The 25,629-nt window shown below is 44.9% G+C and overlaps 1 protein-coding gene across 2 annotated transcripts in view; it reads left to right on the top strand.

Annotated features, from left to right (window-relative positions):
* The window catches only part of IGF2BP3 (insulin like growth factor 2 mRNA binding protein 3), a 110,715-nt gene that overhangs the window by 1,848 nt on the left and 83,238 nt on the right, over positions 1-25,629 (top strand). For both annotated transcript variants that reach the window (XM_080582671.1, XM_080582672.1), the window contains 2 exons: positions 178-238; positions 21,898-21,946. In XM_080582671.1, the coding sequence (XP_080438797.1) occupies positions 178-238; positions 21,898-21,946 (110 nt within the window). The remainder of the gene's footprint in view (positions 1-177; positions 239-21,897; positions 21,947-25,629) is intronic.

Here is a 25,629-nt window from a genome sequence, read left to right as displayed (position 1 = left end):
CCCTGCCCGAAGCAGCGCCGGGAGCCGGGCTGTGTCGGCGCCCCGGGGCCGCCGGCGGCCGGCCCGTAACGTGTTGCGCTCCCGGCTCCTGCCCCGCGCCGCTGCGGAGCCCGGCGGGGAGGCGCGGGAGGCGCGCGGCCGCCCTCCAATCTTTCCCCCTTCTCTTCGGCTCTGCAGGTAAAGTGGAGCTGCACGGGAAACTCATAGAAGTTGAGCATTCGGTCCCTAAAAGACAAAGGTAATTTCTTCGTTTTTCTTTTTTTTTTTTAATTTTTTTTCCCCCTCCCTCCTCGGATTACCCTTATTTACCCAGTGAGAAGCGATTTGAAAAATGCTTAGGTTTGTGTTTCTATTCCCCGTAGATAAATGGGCTGCTTTCTTAAACACCCAGCCGTGCTCTCTACGCTGTCCTAAAGGCTTTCTAGAATCGCCCCATGTATTTCTAATGGCCTGGATTGGCCAAGCAACACTGTAGGATTAAAAAAAAAAAAAAAAGCCTTTTTGTGGGAGAAGCAGGTTATTGTGGTCCGAGGGCAGAGGATTGTAAAGATTTTAAATTTTAAAGTTCTTGAGAGGAGTTAGAAATCTGTGTGTTAGCAGGAAATAAAATGTGTTGTGGACTGTATAACGGGCAAGCACATGAGCCCTGCTCCAGCAACAAAAGGCATTTTGTAAATATCCTGGTATACATATTTTCTGATCCTGCCATGTTGGAGTCCGCAGCATTTTATAGACACGTAGTGTAGGTCTGTGTTTGAATATCTGTGTTCGGGAGGATTTTTCATCACTGTTTTGAGCTGGTATAGAGAAGCAGCAGGAGGATGATTTCTTCCCAATAAGGACAGGATTTATGCATCCTTAATTTCTAAATGTATGTTTAATTCTTGCAAGGTAGTAATTCTTGTGGGCCTCATGTAAAGAAGGAATAGTTGCAATATAGCAGGGTAGTATTTTTATACTGCCTATAGCAATTCAGCGTGTTTCTTTCACAAATGTTTAGATCAGAGAAAACCTGGCGTGCACTAGATAGTAAATAGCAAAATAGATCAAACTTTCCACGTGCTTGTTCCTGCACTCCATTATTCAATCTGGGAAGTATGTCTGTCTGTGTAACTTTGTTAAAAGGGGCTTCTGCTATTTCAGGGTTGTTTTAAAAAGGGCAGTCTCTTTAACGTAGTTGATTTGAGAAGGTGAATTAGCTGTCTTGCTGGGTATTGTGACTTGGTGTTTGAGAATTAAAAGTTTAATCACTATTTAGTGTTGGAGGAAATGTTTGCTTGAGAAAGTATGGAGGATTCTTGATCTAGTTAAGGCAGGGGGCGAGCCCCTCTCTGGGCCATTTCATAGCATGGTAATCTTTATGGTTATATTTGATACTTTTCATTGGAAATTAATATATGTGCTCTTTCTCATTTATAATGCAAGATATATGGCTTTGGTTTACAGCAGTCTGTATTTCAGATCTTTTGTATATAAAAAGATAGAAAATATTTTCTAGTTTTGAGGAGGAAAAGTCCGTGCCACACGTAAGAATTGATCACTTCCTACCAGTCTCCATAATAAATGAACTTTATTATCATGCTTAATCATCTCAAGCTTGCACAAATAGCATTTTCTTTAAGCTGTTGAAAACAAATTCATTTCACTCATGGTAAAGGTAAATTAAAAATAGCTGTGCCCTTCACCCCACCACCCCCCGCCCCCAACTTTTTGAATCATTGTTTAATGTGTTTAAATGTATTTTCCTGTCCTTTCAGTCGTCAGCTGAAACAGTGTAAAAGTCCATTCTTCATATTTGGTAGTGTGTCTTCATATTTGTGAATTAGCAGTTATCAGAAATGTGGATCTGTCTGTAACTTGGGTTGAGAGGAATTGTACACTGAACTTTAGCACTTCTCTAGGCACGCGTTGCCTACGTATAGGCAGTATACTGGAGGGGGGTTAAAAAACAGATATAATTGTATCAGTATACCTTCATTGTTTCTCCCAAAGATCTTACTTGTTAAAACACACACAGTTCGGATTTATACTGCTGTTTAACAGAAAATTAAATTGCATTTCTCATAACTGCACTTCCTTCCCCTTTGTTTCCACTCCCCCTTTTCCAAAATCAAATATAGAAAGCCACGTAAAATTCATTCAGTGGCCTCCATACGTTAAAGTAACTTTCTTGTTCCTTTTCTAGATGTACAATACTTTTTCTTTTTTTGAGGGGTGGTGTCACGAAGTTGGAGATATTTTTCCATGGCTCTAGACGTTGCTTACTGGGTGTGTATTTAGAGTTGCTGGATGTGCATAAAAGCACAGCCTTCAAGGGTTGAGTGTTTTGGTGCAAATGGTCACTAACGTGTTTTCAAAGTAACTTATCTGGAGTCCCTGTATCCTTTTTGGACGAGGGGAGGGTGTCAGATACGGCCAGGGCGGGGGGTGCTGCTCACCAGGCCCACCCAGTGCGTTTGCACGCTGCAGGGCCGGGGAGCCTTCCATGGAGCCCTGCGCGCTCCACTGTGTCTGAAACGGGCAGGGAAGTGACACCATTTTAAATGTATTTAAATGTGTGTGCGGATATATATCAAATCTGTCTTAAAGTGTGAGTGTACAATTAAGCTGGGTCAAAAGATGCTTCACAGCAGCAAAAATTTGTTTTGTAGTGCTTTGAAATTATTCAGTATGTTGTATTGAAATTATTCAGTACGTTGTATTGCCCCCCCTATTGCTGTGAGGGTGCTTCGTGGAGAGTTCTAGCTCACTGCCTCACAAATTCCTAAATTGTTTTTTTTTTTTTTGGGGGTGTGTGTATCTTATTGCTCCCAGAGGTGGTTTGTGGGTATCTCTCTGCTGAGGTGGCTGGGAGGAAAGGGTAAGAGTTTGGCAATCCATATCCTTGTCACGTAAAAGGAGGTCAGGAGGTGGTGTTGGTCGGGGCTGCCGTGGAGCCGAGCCGAGGCGATGGAGGGTGCCTGGCGGGCTGTTGGGAGGGAGATTCTTGGGCCCCGTAGTCACTGCATTCCAGCCCCTGCTGGATCTTCACGTTTGGAGTGGGCACACCCAGGTTTGCAAAATTACCTTTCTACCTGCTGTGCAGAGCCTGTGTGTGGCTCTCGGCCTCCCCTCCCCCTGGAAGTATTTAAAGAGGGAGGGCTGGATACGCTGCCGCTGAAAGAAGGGGCCTGGTCAAGGTTTTCTTGATGGAAGGGTGGGGAATTATTTTGGGGGAGGTGCAAAGTCTTTAATAAGCTCGGAGTAGATTCCTGACTTACTATGGAAATCTCAAGGGAATGCAAAAGGAATGCAGAATTTCTGCATTCGGACCCCTCTGCATGGAGGAAGGCCATGGCAATATTTAAAGGTTTAGGTCACTTTATTTAAAACTCGGCGAAGGCATTGCAATAATTCTGCCTGCTAGTCACGCTCGGCAGAGGAACGGGGGGCACGGTTGGTCACAGTCGTGGTTTGGATTAGCTCTCCTCTTGTGCAGGAGGATGGCCACAGCCCTGAGCCCATGAAACTTGTGGCACAGGCCTTTGGGTGCTACCTCATGGCCATCCAGGAGCGGCTGGCACCTCGCAAGGCGATGTGTGCTGCAATCTGATTATTCAGATGGCCCCGATGTCGCCGGTGTGTGATGAGGGGGAAGGGATGGTGCTAACTGGGGGCACCTGGGGCTGTGCCTGGCCCTTCCAGGTGCCTACAGTGCTCGCCGCACCTGAACTGAACTGTGGTAATGACGAGGCATTTTTTCTGATTGGAAGGCCAATTCTTTTTCCCCCATGCCTCTGGGGTCCTTTGTTTCTGTTGAGAAAATGAATTCAGTTTGTCTCTCCTGGGGGGGGGGTTAATTCGGGAGAGGAGAGGGACAGAGGTGTGCCACGCGGGTGGTGTGGCCTCCTGACAGCCGTGGCACAGGTAATGGCTTTCCAGCTCTGCTTCACCTGTAATGCTTAAGTAGCCGAAGGAAGGCCGATCTGAGGGAAACAGGCCCCAAAGTCCTCACAAAACCCGCCTGTTCCAGGAGAGAGCCTTGCGCTGTGGGATGGGCGTTGAATTGTGTTGCTAATTTTTTGTATAATTAGGGTTTGTGGCTTGTGTGCGCGAGGCGGTGGGAAGCGGCTTCGCAGGGCTAACCTATGTCTGGTGGCTACAGCAGTCAGGGTTATTTAAAAAAATTAAAAAATTAGTGGCAGACATTTTTAGTTTTGCTTCTGTAAATATGAAGCAGGGCGAAACATGCTGTATGTAAGAAGACGTGATAGAAAATGCCACTCACCAGCTGTATTTGTGCTCCTTCCTGTGGAAGGAGGCTGAGGGCCATGCCTGGGTCCAAGTTAGTGTTTTCAAAAGCTAAGGGTCAAAATTTTACGTAGTGAATTTGGGGGGTTTAGTCTCTGTTCTCACATTACTTTTGCAGATGTGAGCAGGACTTTTTTTTCTGAGAAAAAAAATATCTTTGAAAGTCACAGTTATAGTGGAAAACCTGGACAAATTTTGTGATTCTTATATAGGCAACAAGTTGTAATGCAAGAACAGAAAATTCTTCGTAACAACTCCTCATACTGTCTGGTCATCAAAATCACTTGTTGCATTTTTTTTTTAAGTAGGCTGAAGTACATGAAACACGTCTCTAAACTTACATCTTGAAAGTTTGGTTTTGTTCTCTTTTTTTCTGCCTTCCCTTTGTGGAAGGTACTCTGAGAGCATACTTGTAGTAGACGTTAAGTTTTGTGTAGATGTGATAAATTTTGTAGGGATGGATTAAAAAAAAAAACTTTTTTAGGAGTGTAATTCATGGGTAGTAAAGTATAATCAGAAAATGTTTAAAAAATTTTTCTTTTTGTTTTTAAGCGTAGGGTAATAAAAATACTTTTCCACCTTTTTGAGCCCTTGAAGGTGGTATTTTTGTAAAATGGAGGCATTCATTTCAGTCACTCTTTTAAGTGCACAGCATAGGACTCTACAGTGCTGGAGTCCTTTAATGGCTTCTGGTTAGCTTTTGGGTGGACTTCAAATGCTTAGTCTTGACCCGAAAAAATCGTGAATAGCTTGGGATTTACCTACCTAACAGAAAATGTGAAGCTTCCCATAACGCCCACGAGCAGGGACCCAGGCAGTACTAAAATACACCTTCTTAACTGTGGGCAGGGCTCAAAAACAAACTTCCCTCCTTAAGCCTCCTCTCCCTGAATTCATCTTAACTTTCAGGGCTTTCTCCTCCTGAGCTCTTGATAAAGAGAGCACAGTGGTGTGGAGCATGGGTAGGGGCTCAGGTTTTTTTTTTTTTTGGTGACTTTGTCCAGCGAGACAGGCACCGTGCTGTATGGGTGTGGGATTTCTGCTCTTGCAGTTTGAGTCGGCTTTGTGATTGGAATTTGTTTATTTTAAATCAGAAAACAGATGGGGAATGGGTGCAAAATTTAAATGTTATAAAATGTGAGGGTAACTTTTCATATTTTGCAGAGGGGGGAAAAATAGGTGGAAAAGTTTGAGTAGAATTGATGCACTTAACAGTACTGAGGTGCAGGATGTGCTTCCGGGGCGCTTCAGAGCAATTCTCTTCTCATGGGTGCTCTCTCAACTTGTTTTTGTATGCAAAATGGTTATCTGATGCAGGGTATAGAGGGGTATGTGGACTTAAATGCTAAGGGTGGAAAGCTGAGATAAAAACCGAAGTTTTCCTTATTTTGTCTAGAAATGTGACTCACCATAAATGCAGTGTGTTACATCTCTCTATATATTTATCTGCATTTGCTTTCCAAATAAAGACAATATTGTTAAAAGTGCCATCTGAAACTTGTGAGGGTCTCTGGGCTTGGGGTGTGCTGTGGAGAAGCAGATTTGGTGCTCCTGGGCTCACTTATCAGTGTGGGCACTGCAGTGGCAGTTATTTTTTTTTCTCCTCACCTGCAGTAAGCAATTTGGCTCTGGAAAGTTTCTGTATAGGAGCAAGAGCTTCTGTGTGCTTGGGCGTGTTTCAGGTAATTAAAAATATAACAAATTCTATCTATCTATATAATCTCCTGTTTTTGCATCTTTCCAAACCTGCAATATAGGTTTGTGTGTAGAAAGATGCATACGTTTAGCCAAGAAGAAAATCTTGATGTTTGTAGTTGAATATTTTTAGTAACACATTTTATTTGCCAAGTATAGGGTCAATATTAGGGTAAATATTAAAATACCGAGCATGTAACATTTAATAGCAATAAAAAAGCAGGGTGGAAAAAAGGTGCGTTTTTTTTCTGCGTGTGTTGAAATTTGGAAAGGAAAATTGTACCCAGCTATAATGTGAGTTGTTATTTCACCGAAGTGCATTCTCGCAGCAGCACACACAAGAGACGGTCGCAGTGTAAAAGCCATCTCCTGTGTAGTGTAACCCCAGCAGCAATGTGCTTCCCCTGTTGCCTGCCTCTTCGTGGTGCACTGGAGCCAGCATCACCTAAAACCGTCCTTTTGCCCATCTGAATAGGAAACTGCCTCTAACGGGCAAGATGAGGCATATTCTGTATTAATCAAGTTGAAATTCGGGGTAGAGCATGGATAACAAAACGCATCTGACACTTCTTAGGTATGGGATTAAGTATTGAAATGAAACAGTCTTGAAATGAAAGATCTTCAGGCGGGAAGGGCCTTATTCCATCTTAATTTTTTGATGTCTTGGTAGCGAAAGAGTGGCTGTAGTTCGAGAAATGTTTCAAACCGCGTGTGTGTATCCTTAAAAATGTGTATATAGGAGAACATATTACCATAAAATCAGTTGCTGTTTAAGAAGAGACCTGCTAAAAATATCTGGAGAACTTATAAAAATAGTGCATTTTTTTTGCTAGTGTTGGTACACTTGAACACAATTGGAGCTGAATGTTCACTTTTGAAAGATTAACTTTCATGCTCAGCTGAACTTTAGGAACGCTATTTTAAAATATGTAGCCTACGCTGCGTGTCTAATACATTTTTCCCCTTTGAAAATGGCAGGATTGTATTCTTTTGGGAAATCGATTTCACAGGACCTGGACTTTTAAAATTTAAAAGTAAGCTTTCCCTCAAAAATGGAGCTCGCTGCGCCCTAACGGAGCCTTAAGTGTCGTGGTGCAGGAATTAAAATTCCAGTTGGAGAGAGCTCCGGTCTGCGTGAACAAAACATCGTGTTGACAAAAACGTATCTTCAATTATTAGACGCGTTCACAGTTACTCGTTTTCCTGAAGCTTCGTGTTAAACGGTGGTTAGGGGTGGAATGAAAAAAAAAAAAAAAACACCCATGCAGTTTGGATTTGGAGTGATCTGTTAAAGACGCAGCTTGTTTGCCTCAAAGAGGGGCTCGTTTTTGAGGAAACGGCAGGGCGAGGGGGCTAGCGAAGGGGAGGGGGGTGGCAAACCCACCGACGTGGAGCTGCGGCACATGGCTACTGCAGGCGGCTCTCGTCCCGGGGCCTGATCCCGCGTGCTCGCTGCTCCTGCTCCCCCTGCCCTCGGAGGAAGTCCTCACCCCGCCGCCGAGAGGCTCTCGGGAAACCGAGTTTGCAAAACTGCCCCAGCCTTGACAGGGAAACTGCACGCGCCAGGCAGCAAAGGCTAAAAGCTAGCTCTCGGAAAGAAAGCAGACGTGGGGTGGGGGTGTTGAACGTGATGACCAAGAGTGGTTTTAAAACTGTTACAGAAGAGATCCTCCAGAAGCTTGGTTTTAGTGATAAAGCGGGCTGTTTGGTTTGTACGCTTCTGGGGGATTCCTTATGTGATGGCGGCTTCCTAGTTATCGTAGGACAGCAGTTCGTTTCTTCCTCCCGCTTCCAGAATAAAAACATCAAAACAATGTGTCTTTACGGCAGTACTCGGAAACAATAACCTGTAGGATGTTTGATGAGGAATTTAGGCAGTAGTTTAGTCCAAGGTAAGAGAAAAGCCTTACAGCGTAAACCGCGTCTCTTCTCTTTTTCCTGTTGCAAATTTTGGTAAAAACTCTTTTAAATGACTTTGCAGAGAAAGCTTGACAGCAACCACAGGCAGGTAACAGGTGTGTGGGGGGGAGGGGATAAAATTTACTTGTCTGAGTTTTGGGATATAGTTTCCAATTTTGGAATATTTTTTTTTCTAATGCCATCCTGGAAAGGGGGGGCTGTCACGGTGCTGGTTGGTCACAGGTGGGAACTGCCATGCATGGTCCTTCCCACTGAGGCCACCGGGTACCTGAATGAGCCACGTTTTCCTTTGGAAAACTGTTACTGTGGCGTGCAGAGGCATGTCCATTCTCGGGGGTCAAGCGAGAACTTTTCAACGCTGAAGTGTCTCTTCATGGTGCCGGTCACAGGGGATCCCGGTGGTGCGAGCCCTCGTGCAGCGAGCCTTGTCTTGGGTTACCTGAGCAGGTCCTGCGTGCGAGGGGAGCAGCACAGCTCTGTGACAGAGCGCTAAAAGCTGCCGCTGCCGGTCAGCACGTGCTCCTCCTGACCCTAGCAGGGGAGCTGCGGTATCCCGGTATTTGTTCCTGTCCCGACTGCGCAAACTTTGCAGCTGCCCCGCAATTAGTCAGGCGGGATGCTTAGAAGAAATGCGTGTCCTGCAGGGACGCTAGCTGTTTAAAACTATGGAAATACGGGTTATCTTTCCATTTCGAGTACAGCCTAAGAGGCAGTAAGCATGTAGGTTAACATGTGCTCTGTGGATTTACTAATGCTCAGTGGAGGAACCGGAGGTTTCTGTGATTCAGCATGCGTCTTGGAGCTGGTTCTAATAACCCGTGCAAAATAAATGAGAAACGGACAGCTCTTAAAGCCCGAGCGGAGAGGTTTTTTTTCTTTAGTACTTGCACACTCAGCATTAAATTTCTTCGGAGTTTAATGCCGGTGCTCAGCAGCAGCGGTGTAAAACTCCTCTTGTGCTGCTAACGCTGCCATCCAAAGATGCACCAGGATTATTGGTACTGCTTATTGGTACAGCAGTGTTTGCTTTTTAAGATTAAGAGAAAAGATAAAAGATTAATTTATGATAATCAAAGTAGGTAACACTTCCTTTTTGTTCGTTTATTCATTAAATGCTAAGTTTGGTACTCAGTGGTCTGAGTCCTAATAGCAAACAGCGAAGTCCTGTTTTAATTATTAGTCCTGGTAACTATTTGGGTGCCTGTTTGGTTTGCCTTCACAAAGTGTTCAATTAAGCTAGGTTGTACGCCTCTTTTTAGAAGAGTTTTTTCCTCTTATGCTGTTGAGAGGGATTTTTTTTTTATAAATGTGATTTCTACCTCCTCCTTCACCCTGGTTTCTTAAGCAAGAAATGACGTTTGGTGGTGGCGTGTAAGCATGCCCCAAATCCTGTGTTTAACATAAAACTGTAAGCTTTTACCTGAACCTGCAGGGTGTGCACCCTTTATACAAGTGGACTTGATGACAATTGTTCAATTAAAGGCAAGTCGTGAGCAAAAGCCTTCTGTCAGGTACCTGTGTAAGGGTGAAGTTACGCGTTGCTCCTTGAAAGCAATCATAGAATCTCGGAGAAAGATTTAGGAGATGAATTCGGAAGATGGATTTATCATTATCATTCACAGAGCCCTTCGAGCTTTAGGACTGAGTTAAAGATTGCCTTCCCTTTGTGTCGGACTAGCTTCAGTAAAATTACAAAATTGCATTCATTTGCCGTGCCTTCCTTTGGCTCTGCAGTAAATATTTATGTGCGTGGCTTGTCTTCCCGGCCCTTGTGCTCGCCTCACCTGGTCCGAACGGTTCCCTCAGTCCGACTGTTACTGGTTTCGCGTACGTTGGCTGAAGTTCAGCATCTTGGCATGGCAGTGCTGCTGCTGAACGCACGAACGGCAGCGAGGATCCCGCGCCGCACGTGTGCTCCTGTCAGCCCGCTGCGTAGCGGCGCGCCGCTCTGCGCGGCAGCTCTTCAAAATGGCTCTCCAAATAAAAGCTGTGTTATTAGGGTAACTTTTTAGCCACCAAGTGTTGGTGGAAATCCTGTGTGAATCTCCTCCAGCGAGCTTCTGTATGCCGGGCTTCTGACTCGTGTCACTGGGTGGGTCTCTTTGGGTGGTACCCTTTAAGAAGGCAGGGGAAAAAAGGGAAAATAATAATAATAAAGGCAAGGCATGGAAAAGTCTGTCCAAAACTTAGTCATGCTTCACGATGACGAAGCCCTGCAAGTTCCTGAGGAAGAAGTGGCTTTGAAGCTGTTGGGGTTTTCTGGAGATGCCGGTGTGTGTGCTACCTGATGGGGCTGGGTAAGTGCTGCCTGAAGGAGAGCTGTGGCTGGCTTGAGGGCAAAGAGGTGCCCTGACCGGCTGCTTCTCCCTCTAGCATCCAGCCCTGACTGTCCCCTGCACCCCGTGGGTGATGTGCACGTGGTTTAAGAGGTATTGAAGCAGCTCTCAGAGGTCTGGGAGGAGGCAGGGCAAGGGGTGGTGGCTGTGAGCCCCACAATAGCCTCAGCTCTGCTGGGTGCCCGGGGCTGTCCCGCTCTTCAGTCCGAGAGCAAATGGGGAACTGGTGCCAGCAGGGTTCGAAATGAGCTGAATTTTGGGGTGATGGTGTGGGAAATGAATGAAGGCGAAGTATAAGTGCTGGTGTTAGCAGAAAGCGAGCAGTGACTCCGAAGGAAGGATGATTTCATTCTGTGGTTGAATCCTTATAACATCATAGTCCTCCTTATGCTGATTTTTTTTTTTCTTTTGGTAACGGGGTATTTTTAGCTTCTGCTCTTCATTGCTTTTTAAAATGCTCTTAAATCCTCAGTTGCTGGGTATGTCTAGGTGCAGGTGGAATGGTTGAATTTCAAAGCTTTGGAAGGCCTATTTCAGCTATGCTAGGCTGTGCTCCAGGTAAAAGCAACTAACTTAGGTGTCCTTGTCACTTCATCTGTACTGTAGGACTGTAAAAAAAAAAAAGTGCTAATTACCATCTTGATGTGACAGTAAGCTTGCAAAACTGTACACAAAGTAAATTCGAAACAACTCCTAAATAATGTACTAAACTTGGTCAAAATTATCATTGTCACTTATATGAACTCTGCTCCTACTCTTGACTTAAATATCTCAAAATGCTGTGTGTTGGAAACCAAGCTACTAGATGCAAATAGCCTTGCTGTTAATGATGATACAGGTTCAGAGTTTATCTCTGAACAAGCTAGTTAGCTATAGCATGGTATAGGCCTCTGCTTTATCCAAATTTACAATGCTCAGTTAAATACAAAGTGAACTGAAATAGTATAGCAGATAAATGTTTAAACTATATATATATATGAAGTGCAGTTTTCAGGGCTGCAGAAGTGTAAACTCTATTTTTTGTTCTCTAATCATAACAGGGTATTTTAAATCTGCAGCGAAAAAAATCGGTGCTTACTGTGATCCTCATCCTCACAGCATGTGCTATTTTCTGTTTTCTGTAAAAAAGGAAATGGAAAATAATGGGGTTATTTAAAAGGTGATGGTGGCTGTCCTATGATTGCTTTTTATGCTACTTCCTAAAGTCATGGCAGACTTTTACAGTGTTACGAAAGTAGGGAAAAAATGTTAAATAAATATAAAGGTTACCAACAAAAATATGCTTACACATCTTGTATACAAGTGCTTTTAAACATAACTGTGCCATTGCAACATTTCACAATTTTACAATTTCTTTAAAAGATTAACATTTAACAGCTGTATTTTAGTTTTTGGCTTTTTTGGTTGGACAGAATGAAATGAAACTAGGAGGCTTTGGTGAAGGTCTGGTATGAAAGTTCAAGGCTTATTTTTGTACAGTACACTATGCAAGTCCGTGTGTCCTAAACAGAGTTGCTGTGATGGAAGTGCATAAGATTGCTCTGATGATTCTTAAAAGTGAGGTTTAATGAAGACATAATTAACAAGATTTTTGATCAAGTAAATATAAAATATTGCAAGAGACTTTATGCACAAGCTGTGATGTTTCAACTATACTACTGTGAAACATTTATCATGAATATACAGTTACTAGTGTAGATCAACTATACTACTATGAAACATTTACCATGATACACATTTACTAGTGTAGGTGTAATTATAATGACCAAAATTAATGTCTTTTTTTAAAAAAAAAAAAAGTGGGGAGGGAATAAGCCATGTAGACCCATGTTCCTAGAAAGCTTTGTATGGATACTACTTGATATGTCTTCAGAAGCTACATTTCTCAATCAGAAAGGTGCATTTTTCAGTAACGTCTTTGGTCTGAAGCTTTATGTATAGAATTGTGCATGTGTGGCAAGTGTGTATGCTATTGTGTGTTGCACCCCAGCTGAAAGGCAGGGGGCTTTACGCCTTGGGGGGATAGATCATGGAGGGGAGAGGATACAGCTCTAAACAGCATGTAACTCTTGCAGTGAAAGTGCAGGTATGAGATAAAATTATTTGGTACTATTCTGTCCCCACAATTTTTATGCAGCTGAAGGGGATTTTATCTTTTGGGGTAGAACTCCTCGGAAAATGTAACTTTAAACAAAAAACACAATAGCATCTGAAAACCGTAAGCCTGATTGGTTTGGCTTTTTTGTCCTACATCTGGTGACATTCAGCACAAAAATGACAGAGCCAAACTGCAGAGTGGTCAATTCCTGTGACTTCTGGGTCTTGACAGGGCAAGCGGAAAGGAAGGCAAAAACATGTGGTGATGAGAGTACAAAACCCACACGTTCTGTCACTCCTGTGGAGGTGTTACATCTCGTGGACCTTGTCACTTAATCACTTTAAGGTTACGCAGAATTCCAGTTACTATTTCTTGTTGGAGTTCAGGTATTTCAGTGCGTTAGCTAGTAAAATAATTACTAGGGCATCAAAACGAGAGCTGATACCTTTGCAGTGCCTTATGTGCATCAGTTTATACTTGGAAAGTTTCTGAGTTTTTTAAGAAAACTTTTCAGGTGTGTGAATAAGGTTTATTGCAGTGAATCCTTTGGGATGGAAGATCTTAATATGTTAAAGCAGTAATAATGGGAAGTGTGTGGTGAATTTGACACTTCTGCTGTTGTAAGACTAGTGAAGGATAAATTCAACTAAATCTATTCCTGTTAGTTTGGTCTAGGGGATTTAAAAGAAGCTGTTTGTCTTGCCATTCATCCCTTTTTAAACTTTTCTTGGTTTGACTAGAGATTGAAGGCTGGACAGCAGTAATGAGGAATTAGATTTAAAACTTAAAAAAAAAAGGCGAAGTAGTTTGTCCTTCTTAACATCTTTTTTATGTCATGGAAGAGACTTGCTTAAAAATCTGCCGTAGCTGTGAATTCTCCCTAACTCCAGCTGCAGCAGGTAAGCCTTGTGGAGTTAGGTGGTGCTCTCTGCAGCACTAGTGCCTCAGCCTTGTAGTTCTCGGGCCCCAGAGGAATCTTAATTTACCGAGAGAATTTTGGGGATTGGATGCTGCTTTGTGCCATTCTTCATAGAGTAGCCCAAGAGAGGCAACAGAGAGGATTTTCTTTAAAAAGCCCACGTGTAGGGTGAAATGGTGCGGCAGCGGAGAGATGTGCACTGGGATGTGTCCCTGAGCTCCCCGAATACCTAAAACCTCTCTTAGGTTAAGCTTTAGAGCGTACCCGGAAGGTTTAAAACAGATATTTAATAGCAAAAACATAGTGAGTAGTTTCCCTGCTTACCAGTTGCATGCTGAGTGGTATAAGAGGAGCACCTCTTGTTGTTTTATTTCAAGCCTTCTATAGCATCCCCAGACCAGATCTGAACTGGAATGGTTAATCTGGAGCATATGGTGATCTTAACCTGGGTGTAAACACCCTCTGCCCCGCTTGAACCTGACCTGCAAAAGGCTGAAATGGGTTACACTCGGTTTGTGCTGGTGATGTAAGGAATCTGGAAGGCATTTCCAATATTCTCCACAAATACTGTCTCATGGTTGAGCAAATTGGTGCTGGCAATAGGACGACCACAGAGTTTGGCTACAAACGCTGCTAATTTTGTTCAGATATTTTAATCTGGGAAGGATGAATCACTGAGCTATTGTTAAGGCGAGATGTAATCTGGTGCCCTACCTCCCGTCCCGAAAAAGTTGCCAATGCTTCCACATCATTCATGAAATCTGTGTCACTTACTCCACCGAAACGTGCGTCCTTGTTGGACACCTGAAGGAGATGGGTGGAGGAAGGTGTGCAGCTGGAAGCGCTGCGAGGGCTGTCCAGCAGCCGCACCGTGGAACAAAGCATCTTGTTGGCTTCCCAATTCCCAAGTCTTGCTGCCCGTTTTTCCTTTAGAAATGGCTCTGAAATACCCTACGCCATTTCTTTCTCCCTCTTGGCATTTGAAAAGAAGCTAGACTCATTGAAAATTAAAGAATAAGCTTTTTTCCTCTGGGCAGAGCTCCCCAGCCCCGAGCGCGGCCGTGTATTGCAGGGACACCACGTGCAGTCTTCAGGCTTGCACTCTGTAATAAGTCTGTGATGGAAATATTGGCTGCTTCAGCGAGCAGCCCTATGGACACCAGGAAAATAGGTAAGGGGGTAAAAGGAGCCTTTGGCTGCTCTGATGGCTGAGGGGAAGGGAGTGGAGGAGGGTGGACTCGGTTCCGGCATTAAGGGATTATTAATTCAGCTTGAATAAGGTAGTTTCTGGCCAGTCTTTCACACGTTTAGAAGCGCTTTTACATTTAAAGATAGTTTTGGTCCTTCATATGCATCCTGAGTGTTTTCAGTGTTATCCACATCCCGGTTAACTGCAAGTTAGTGGTGGGGTGGGAGAATAAATGGCAAGTGACCGTAGCCCTAAAATGGCTGGTCAACAAAGTCAGCTCAGTAATAAGTGTTTGAGGGATGCGGACCCCTGCTCTAAGAGGGAAAGAGAAAGTCTGGCATTTAAACAAAACCACCTCCCTTATACCCACCCCCTTTCAGTTTCTCCAAAGGCTTTGGAGAAGGGAGAGAAGGCTCAAAATGTTGGAAGCCACCAAGCTATAAGTAGATGAAGTCTTTTCCTCCTGCAAGGTACTGGAATTTCCTATTAATTTTGGAGCAGTGCTTAGTTCTTTAATTAAAGAACCAAAGTCTTAACAGCCTTCAGTCATTAACAACACCTGGAAAATGACTTTTTTTTCCAAACGAGACATTCAGCATTAATGTGGTAATGGCAGAATCTCCCCAATTCTCTTTTAAAAACGTCTTTATGGACCACTCGTGGGAATTTACAGATAATGAATGTAAGCTTTTAGTCTAATCAGTGGCGTGAACAATTGTCAAAACAAAATACTGAAGCAAATGGTTGTGGGCGAAAGCCTACTCTCTGGCTTATCCATGCAAGTGCACCGGTTGATTTACCTACTCTGTATGTCGTGCCGTGGATGTGCTGGTGTTAAATCTTCTGGTTGTGCTTCCTGGGGTATTTCCTGTCCACAAATATCCAGCCTCTTCCACGTGTTGGGGTGAGTTGCCCCGAAATGGGAGCTGAGCACGGTGCCTGGTCATTTGGCCGGTGGCTACGGAGCGCCGAGCCGCGCAGCCGGCTCCGGTTGCTCCTTCTGGTGGAAAGCAGTAAGCGAAGGCGATGTTTTGCAGATGCTGGGAGGAAATTTAATCATCAGCGCAGAGGAATCTGTGAGGTAATCCAAGAGGCAGATTTTCGTGTTGAGTGCCTAGATAACACGCCTCTCCAAAGCTGCTGCTTCAGTGGGTTGTGTGCGCAAGATGAGATGGGACGGGTGGTCGGATCCAACCATTTTCATAATGGTTATAAAGCATGAGCTTTGAGGGGGGAAAAAGTTCAAATACTATTAAAAAAAAAAAGTTTATTTTGAGTGGTAGAACAGTGCTTTTAAATCCAGGTGTGTGATGAAATACTGAGGCAACACCAAGTGAAGTATTGCTGCAGTTTGCCTGTGGCTCAGGGCTCAGCCAAGCTTTGTCTGCTTGGATTGCCGAGTTGGGTCTGAAATGGGAGCAATAACAGTTCTTCTTAACATATTCTACTGTCCGGGTCAGAAAGTGTTTAAAAAAAAGAAAAACGCACAAAAAACCAAATGAGACAAACAAAACACACACACACAAAAAACAAACACAAAAAGAGATGTTTAAAAAAAACACACAGAAAGAGGTGATGTTTGTTAACAAGTAGGTATCTGAAACCATCTTCCTTTCTTAGACAGGTAAGGTGTTAAGATGAACTTTCTGGTTCCCAAGCTAATGGGTAGATTTGATAAAATGCAGTAAGTATCACCAGTATGCCTTGTAGAATGCACTAGAAATTAATTACCTCTTAACAGAAGCGATATACAAACCTCCATTTGTCACTTCACTGAGTATTTTTAACAGAAATTCAGTATACCTTCTTTTTAAGCAAGGATTGTGACCCCTTGCCGTTGTATTTATCAGAACTACTTGTTAGAAATAAAAAAAAATAAAAGGTTATAGAAGTATATTTACATTACACCACGATCATGTATGTAGTATACAGTATGCATTATATACCTACATACACTTTTATGTATGTTTAAAATTGGGCTTGGAAGCTTTATTCAGATGGACTTATCACCACGGTAGGTGCTTTCAGGAATCAAATCCAAACAACTTGAAAAGGCTGCGAAGCTTGCCAAAAGCAGCGGAGCTTCGCTGAGAAGCCAGGAGCCAGGCGCAGGCTGCAGCACCTCTTACAGGACAAGCTGTTCAGTGCCTTCATCTGCTGCTCTGCCTGCCTTTGCTATAAGGATACGATAAGCAGAACCCCCCGCACCTCTCCCCCGTATTGTGACTAAAACAAACCGCTTCTGTTTGTTTTCCCCAGCCACACCAATACGAGTTAAGGACTCTTTATTTTGTCCTGTAAACCAGCTTTTCCTTTTGCACCGGTAAAGCACTAAAACCATTGATTCATTCAGGTGTGATCAAGCATTAGCAGCCTGAAGCAACCTGAGGGGGAGAAACTAATCAAGTGTGGTTGGGAAGGTGGATTTCAGTTTGGGGTTTTTCTTGCCTGTTTTTGTTCTGCTGGTTGTGGAGTAAACATAGGGATACCTCTTTCCCATCCCCCAGAAATCCAGTTTATTAGCCGCAGTTTTCTACTCGGGCACAGGAATCCCCAACCTTGTTTCTGTGCCCGTTTGCACGGGGACTTTTTGCCCAGATTTAGCTTTGTGGTGTGGAGGGCTGATGGTGTTCGGCGCTGATCGATCCTGGTGTGTTCTGCAGCTGCACCCTCGGCATAATGTGCCAGGGCTTTCCCAGGTAGCTGGTCCGGCAGCACCTACCTAGAAGGGATGAAATGATGAAATGAACAAGCTCTCCTTCCCTGCACGTTCCTCGGAATGGAGAGGGGAGACCATTTACTTTCCATCCCGTAGGTATCGAGTTCAAACAGTTGAATGGACTAGTGCTGTCGATGTGCGCTTGATCTGTTTTCAGACCCGTTTAACTCTTACTCCACGGAAGCGTGTGTCAAAAGGAGTTGTGTGATTTTTTTTTTTAAAGGCAGTAATGATGCGGGTAGCCCATAGTGCTGCTGAAATGAAATCAGGCATTACATGGGGTTATTGGTGAGAAATGGGAATTAAGGAAAAGGCGGCAGCAGCAGCATCCTTGTAGGGGGGCGGGTGGGAAGGATGCTGAGAAGGGTCTGTGGTGAGCCTGGGCACGGTGACCATGTGGAAATGCAGCCGCTTTGATACTTTTGTTTCTTACTGAGACAGGGAAATTTTGGGACCCCTGAGACTTAAAAATTACTTAAAAAAATTAGGGACTGAGCAAAAGTATGATACTTCATTGGTTTTTGCTTTATAGATGTACCTCTTCTGTTTTTTTAAGTTATTATCCCTGAAGGGGGAGGAGGGGGTCTTTTGTACACCCTGAGTGCGTAAAGGACAGTCTAATTGGATTTTGATAGGTTGAAGGGGAAAAAAAAAGTGTATAGGGGGGACAGAGAGAAAGAAGGAGGGTGCACGTAAAAGAATGCTGAAACTGTGGGCTTCCCCCTGACGTTTTCCCCTAAGAAGTGTTCAGTGCTGTTTCAAGTATGTGGAGAGTTCTCAGGTCATGGGTGTCCATGGGCATGCTTTGTGTGCTGACATACAGGGGATTGCGTCCAGGGAGTGCTAAGGTGGCTTCTGCTACCTTATCCGTTTCATGTTGCTTCACCTTTTCTGTCTCTGCGCACACATACTTGTCCCACACGCTGTGTGCCCGAGGTGCTCGTGTCCCCCGGGCTGAGGGCTGTGCGCCTCAACACCCGCAGCCTGTGTCTGTCAGCGTGTTTATGGTCAGCAGCGGTGGCTCGAGGTGGCTGAACCCAGGTGCCTACAGAGCACCTGGGTTCAGTAAATTCTTGCCCACTAGTTGATTACGGCCACCTCAGAAAGCAGTGAAGTCTGTTTGCTTTCCCAGTAAAAGGCATTTGGGGCATCTTTGAAAAAGGGAAACAAGTGGGAATATCTGTTCCCATGCTGTGAACTATAGATAGCTTTCAGAAACCTTCAAGTGCTACAGAGCATAAGCATCATTTGCCAAGACTTTTTGTCAGTTGACAGCTATTTGCAATGCCTAGTTGGGGTGGATGGGATGAAATAAGAAGCCTGCTTCCAGCGGGGAAGGTGCGGGCACAAGGCTTCTGTGAGTCACCTAGATGAGAGATGCTGGCAGTGTTTTACTAAGGATTTATTAAAACTTTAGGTGATCCATTTATTAAATTGCACTCTTGTAGTGTAAAGTACCTCTGTGGAATTTGAAACGACTGTTTCGGGTCTTACGTGCCTGGTGCGACTGCAAGTAGTTCTCTAAAGTAGCAAAACCGAGAGAATTAAGAACAAAGCACCCTCTGCGGGCTCGTGCTGCCCGGGGTGTGATAGCCATGGGAGCTTTGCTTGCACCGAGCTGAAGAGAGCGGGGTTAGGAGGAAGACGGGAAGCACCCAAAATCGCTGACGTTGTCAGAGATGAAGGGTATTTCCAGGAAGGTGCCTCCGTGCTTCTCTATGCTTTCCCTGTTTCTCTTGTGGAGTTTTGTTCCTGTGCTCTCTGAAGTCAGAGCCCATCCTCGCGGAGGCAGCTGCCTCTCGAATAAGTTCAGCGTGACCCCTTTGTCCCTCGCTCCTTGCTCTCTATGCTCACATTCGGTTTGGGCTGTTTCTGGAGGAAGCCGAGTGCCGATGCCCCTCGGGTTCCCGTGCGGGGAGCAGCAGCCCGCCCTGCGGCAGCCGCACGGGTTGGTGCAGCACAGCGCTGGTCCCGGGGGGCTTGCGCTGGTCCCGGGAGGGCAGCGTGGGTCTCAGACACACATCTCTGCTGCTGTAATCTGCTCCTCCTTCCTGGGAAAAGGGCAGAGGGGGAGAGGGATTACCTAGACGTACACAAAGCTCAGAGCCTTAACCACGTGGATTTTTTCATGGGAGCCGATAGTAACCAGAGTGGAGAAGTCTCAGAGGTGCCTGTGATCTTTTATGTAACGCTGGTGTAACTCCTCCAACCACGCAGAGCTCCGTTTCTGTTCCCCGCTGTTGCTAGTGGTGCTGTAGCGGTAACGCGGACGCTTTAAACTTGTCACGTGCACCCACAACCACGGGGCTGAAATCTCGTGCGCTGGGCAAGGAGCTACAATCGCTCGTGGTGTGGCCAGGCGTCTGCTTGCGGTGTCCATAGCCCCAGAGGAAGGGGCTCCCGTAGCCACCCTGGTGTTTCTAAAGCGACCTTTCAGCGTCGTACAATAGGTGTCTCACTATTGCCACAAATCGAGGTGCACGGCAGCACTGTGCCCGCTCTGCTTCCCATTCCCTTTCGCTCTCTGCGAGCGGGGTGGAGGAGCCAGCAATTTAAGGTGGCGTTTCTTCCGTGCTTCTCCCCCTTCCTCCTCCTCCCTTTCGGGATACCCACGTTATTTCTGTGCCCTGAGTGCCACTTGGCAGAGTTTTAAACTGCGTCGGAAGCTTTTGTCCTTCGATGCCGTGCGGAAAGCGAGAAAACCCCAAAAGCGTGGTTTTAGGTCCTTTTTAGCTCAGTAGGCAGAGAGACAGCTTCCCAAGTCTCTGGTCCATCCTTTGGGTGCTGAGTGGGCAGGGAGATGCCCGGGCTTCCCTTCCCAAGGGAAACGCAGGGTGCGCAGAGCTGGGGCGTGCACAGGAGGTGTCCTGTTCCTGTCCCCGAGCTCCCAGCCCCTCAGCGAGTGGCACCGCTGGCTGCGCAGCCCTCATGAATGTTAATGGGCATCTACGAGGGACTGCCGGCGTGACACCATTCGAGGCGCCCTGAATAGCGCATTGACTGCCAATTCTGTGCTTTGGGATTTTTCGGCATTACGCTTTCCCAGTGTTTGTAAGGTTGAATGAACTGCCCCCCCCCCCCCCCTCCCTTTTTGTTCCATTTCGGGACTAAACTTTCAAGCTTCAGGTTGCTGCGTGAGATTACCTTGATGTGTCAGAGAAGTGTGTCACTAATGTAGGGTGGCTGTTTCGTAGTGGTTTCTCCAGCTGAGATTCCAGCGTAAGGAAGTTTTTTGCAACTCTTTTCCCCTCTCTCTCACCGTGGAGCAGCTCCTGCCTCTGCTTTCTTGGAAACGACAGCTTAAAAGGGGTTGTGTGATCTGGGTTTGTGCCTATTTATATGATTGTGACCAAGTACTGAAATAAGCTCTTGTCTGAGAGGGGCTGAGAGCAGCCGGCAAGCGCCACACCACCGAGACCTGGAGAAAGCACATTTCTTGTGGGATCTCCCAGGCACCAGAGCATTTGGGATAAAATCTACCCAGGAAGGGAAATTTGGGCAAAGCAGCTTCATGAGCAGGGAGCTGGAGCTGCACCCTGAGCAAAGCCTTTGGAGGAGAGCGCTTCGAGATGTAAAAACCACTCCCTGCAGGGCTGTGTGTGTGGGTGGCGGTGCGAAGGGAAGGAAGGAGTGTGTTTTAAAAGGAGCCGAGGGGGAAAATGAAAAGCTTTTGGGTTTATTGCTAGACAGGAACGTCTCAAACTTGCTCCGTCACAGGACTCTACTGGCCTGTGTACGACTAACACACTTCTGGCATAGAAGGCCCTTAAAACGTGCGGGGTTTCTTCTGGGAGAGGTCAGCATTGAGCAATTGAAGCACCAAGGAAAACGTGGCTGAACGAGAGACTCCTATTTCTGCTCTTCTGGTGACCCAAAACGTCTTTGTGGCCCTGGAAGCGCTGTCGCTCTGTGCTGTCCCCTCTCCGGGCCCAACGGAGCCAGGCAGCAGTACCTGGGCCCAGCTGAAGCCCAGTTAATCCGCGCATTCCTGCGAGTCCCGAGGGGTTTGCGACATCTCCGGCATTTATTTGTTCTCTCCCTTTGGGGGAAGGGAGCAGACAAAGGACTTGGCTGTGAAGGCAGCCAGCACGCTGCCAGGCTCTGCAGTAGCACTTCAAAGTGGAGATTTTGTTTGCTAGATAAGTGAAAACCGATATAAATTTGGGGTGAAAAATACAATGAATTTGCTGATTCTTCCCTCCCCCCCTTTGCCCTCCAACCAGAGACAAAGAGTATCAGATGTGTTAAAATATAGCCTGTTGTTAGGCTAATGGGGAGCTTAGCATCAGAGTAAATGTATTTATTAAGCTCCTAATCCTTTCCTTAAAGGCTGTGGCATCCTAAAGGATCTTGGTGAATAAAAATTAAATAAAAAATAATAAAACTAGTAGGTGGAAGAGAACCCAGTATAGATGCAAGGAATTACGCGTTTAGAATGGGGAGAGTTGAGTACTGAAGGCCCTAAAGCTGAAACAGAAATAGTCCTCAAAAAGTGGAGACTCCATGAAATATAGCGGCTGTCCAACATGGAGCAAGTGCTCCTGTAACAGCTCTTTGGGCTTGCAATGGTTTTGACCTGGCATTCCCCCTGGCGGTCTGTTTTTTTTTTTGTTGTGTGCTTGGTTTTGCCTCTTTTAGTAGAAAATACTTAAACGTGGACACTGCCATGTATAGTCTACCTTGTAATGTTTTTTCCCTGTTTTTTAACTGTGTTCTTTGATTTATTTGCAGGAGTCGGAAACTTCAGATCAGAAACATACCGCCACACTTGCAGTGGGAGGTAGGAAATTACTTTAAAAATTAAGACATTCATGTTTAAAATGGTGTTTCTGTTTCTCTCTTCACCCCCAAGACTCTTCCCCTTCCCCCACCTTTCACTTGCTGTGCACACACCACCCATTCTTTTCTGGGGAAAAATCCTTTGGAAGAGGGAACAATAGAGCCTTCTAAGCAATTCAGATAACTGCCTTCATTTCTGTGCTCCGAGTTAACCATAAAAAATGTTGAAATGGATTCTTTGGTGAACGCTGACTTCCTGATGCAGTCACTTGCTTTGACTGAAAGCTTGTCCGTTTCAGACCTTGCTGGTGTATGGGCTCAGTAGTCTTAAGATTTAAAGATTTAAGTCTTCAGATTTAAATACTTGGACAAAACCTTTACAAAAGCAGACAATTAATACAGATCTATTTTTTTCTTTGATTTCCCCCGCCCCATCTTTTGTTTCTCTTTAGTGAGTGGCATTACAGCAAATTATTTGCTCGTATTATTATGGTTATGGACTCTCCCCAGTATATTGTGTACTTGTTGTTAATGCTCTGCAAAATGGTGTTATTTTTACATTAAGTGGGCTACTGTGAGAACAGATCATTTTCTTTTTTTATACCTTGTATGTGTTTAAAACATCGGCTTACCACTACTAAGATGTGAAAACATCCTTTCACCTGAGGGAGCTTGGTGGGCAGAGGGACTGAGGTTAAAGTGCTGGTAGTGTTCTACTCTTGGTCTACCTACTTCATCCAACTTTGCCTGCTGCTTCCTCTTCATTTACACTCTGATTGTCTCCTAGCTTAGAAGAAAGATGGAGGCATTACTTGTCCAATCTAGGCTGTTAAACCAGATGATTTCTGCAGGGTAGCAGCAAACACCACCTTTCTCACTGCTGATGTCTGTCCTTCTGGTGTGTGCTGTCAGTATAAGCATTTCCTCTGCACTTGCTGAACCTTTTTGCTCCCCTCAGTTGAGCCATATCCATTTGATACATTTTTATTTGAAATTCATAGCCACTCTTTTTTTTGTCGTGCCCTTGGCACCAGCTATTAACTCCTTGGGAAGAGGAGTAATAGAAATGGTTGAGGGTGACTGGTTTGAGGATTAGTTTATTTTTTTGATATAAACTTCAAGTAGCCTCTGAGGGCTTGGGGTAGGAGTGAGTATCAGAGCAGGGGCATACGGTTCAGAAAAAGGGGAATAAATGATGTAAGCACAGGGCAAAGAACATCAAAAGGTGTTCACCTGCTGGGCCCTTCTTACACGTGTGTATCTGTTAGTGCTAGTATGTTACAGCTTTCTACCCTGATCTTGCTCTGCTTCCTGATTTGTAAATTTTCCCTTTCCTTGTCTATTGCTACAGTTTTTGTGGTGACCTCTGGTTCCACTGCAGGGATGGTCCCTCTGCTCCACCTATTCAAAACACTGTAACTTCCTAAAGCTACAAAGCCAGAGTTAAGATTATCCATCCTGACACCACCCTGACTGTGCCCAGGTGTCCTGAAGTTGCTTGTACAGACCTGGGCCTTGGTCTGGGCACAGAATTTAGAGGGATTAGGCCCCAGGATAACCTGTACAGTGCTTTTGCATTTCCTAACGACATCGGGGCTGCTTGCCAAGTACAGGTTGTCCACAAACTTCCTGAAGTTTTGCTTTGTAAATGCTGGAGGTCTGTTTTGCACTCAGCAGGTAAGTTCACAGGTTCTCTAAGAAGTACTACTGACAAAATAGGGCAGATGGTGATTAAGTTCATCAGAGGATTGTCTTACCTCAAGCTTTCCTTGGGTTGTGGTACCTTGTGGTGCTGAAGGACCTTGCCAAAACTTCTCTTGAGCACTGTAAGAAAGCTTTGGATGGTTCCTCCTAAAAGTGAGTCTTTCTTGCAGCCAGTTACTTGGTAGGGAGTGTAAGTTTGTACCGACAGAGAGGGGCTTATATTGGAGTAACATTCTTGCCTAATGTTTTCTGAGAGGGTGGTGTGTGTGTGTGTGGCAGCTGGAGCAATTTCACTTCGTAAATTGTTTGTTATAGTCCCTCTGTGCCAATCTGCTTGCTTCATCACTCCTTTGTTAATTGCTTGAATCAAGACTGACTTCTTCTAATGGGTGTGAACTCCTTAAAGCCAAGCTAGAAACAACTGATGAGAGGTCTCTGGGTTAGTTCGGTCAGTCACCACTAAACATGCAGGAGGGCTGACATACAAAACACGCTCATTACCCTGCAACACATTTCTTTTTGTGGTGACATAGGGATATGTGAAATGGACTGAAGAAAGAGTAACGTTTTTGGGAGAATTTGTTCTAGTGTAATCATTGTTATGAAGGTTACCTTGTCATTCTGTGCAGAGGCATTGGCTTAAGCTCTACTGAATTATGTCTTGTTTTGCTCTTTGTAGAAGACAAACATGGAAATCCTGCAGCTGTGGTGCTAGCAGTCATGGTGTGTGCCTTCAGTTCAGTGCCTCCCGGCTCTGCTTGCTGCCCGCTTGTCATGCAGTGCTATCTGAGTCCTGGGCCTTGTAGGACTGGAACCAGCGAGGCTCTGTGAGCACACAACAGAGGGATCCTTGACTTATACCAAAAAAGATCTCCCACAAAACTACTTATGATAAGGAGGACACCCCTAGTGTTCTCCAATGCAGCTCCTTGGGCCCAGAGAAAGCAGGTTCTTACCTGTGGTCTGGAGTAGTGGTGAGGGTGCTGGTCTTGTGTGAGAGAGAAAACTTTAGTGTTAGGGAAAGCTTGTCTTCCCTTTGGAAGAGAGTGATTATCCTGAAGACTCACACAAGACTTTATTTGACCCATAAAATTATTCCAAAGAGAAAATAGTGGGTGTAAATGGCCAGGAAGTAACAAGCATTTATTAATAAGACTCTTCATAAACCAGGTGCACAAATTCCTAGATTAACTATGCGTTTTTCTGGATGTCTTTTTGGAGAAAAACGTGCCAGCTGGTTTTCTCCTATGCAGAGGTTGAACAAGTTCCTGAATAAAATACTTTTACAGCCAGGCATAGCAAGTGGATTTGTGTTCATTCCTTCTGTATAACGTTTGCTGTGTACTTATCAGACCATTGTGGTGTAAGTAAAAGAGGTAAGATAACCCTTTTAGACCAAGTTCAGGGTGAAGTGGCAGAAGAAAGGCAGATAATGACCTGCTGTAATCTGATGAGTTGCTACATTTAAACAAGACCACAACGTTTTACCCTGAAGAGCTTGTTCTTAAAGTGCAGCTATAAAAGATAATATTCTGGTGTACTTCAAGGCATTTAAGGTTAAATTTGTACAAAACTAGCCTGGTAATTAATTTGAACTTCAAAAAAGGATTTTTGGCAAGGTTCTGCAAGTTTCTGTACCTGGGGATTGGATTTTTTTGTACTCTTTGCCCAGCCAGGAGAGACTGGAGGTAGAGGGAAGGCAGCATCTGCGTGAACTAAACTGAGTGCTTGCCCTAGACTGAGGCTGGAGTATGGACTGTGGTCTGTGAGCATGTTCTCTACTCATCCAGGAGGTCACTTGCATTTTCCCCTTCCCTCACTGGCCTTTTTGGGTTTGAGGACTCTGGCACAACACCTGTGTTCCATAGAAGCATGATCTTCTCTGGATACATCTTCTTCCTTTTATTCTGCTCGCATATGAAGTGCATAGAGAAGTTACTTTACCCATCTAGTAATCTGAAGGACATGTGCATTAACAGA

The sequence above is a fragment of the Anser brachyrhynchus genome, assembly GCF_964034855.1.
Source record: "Anser brachyrhynchus genome assembly, chromosome: 2".
NCBI lineage: Eukaryota > Metazoa > Chordata > Aves > Anseriformes > Anatidae > Anser > Anser brachyrhynchus.
This window is presented reverse-complemented; position numbering and strand designations above follow the sequence as displayed.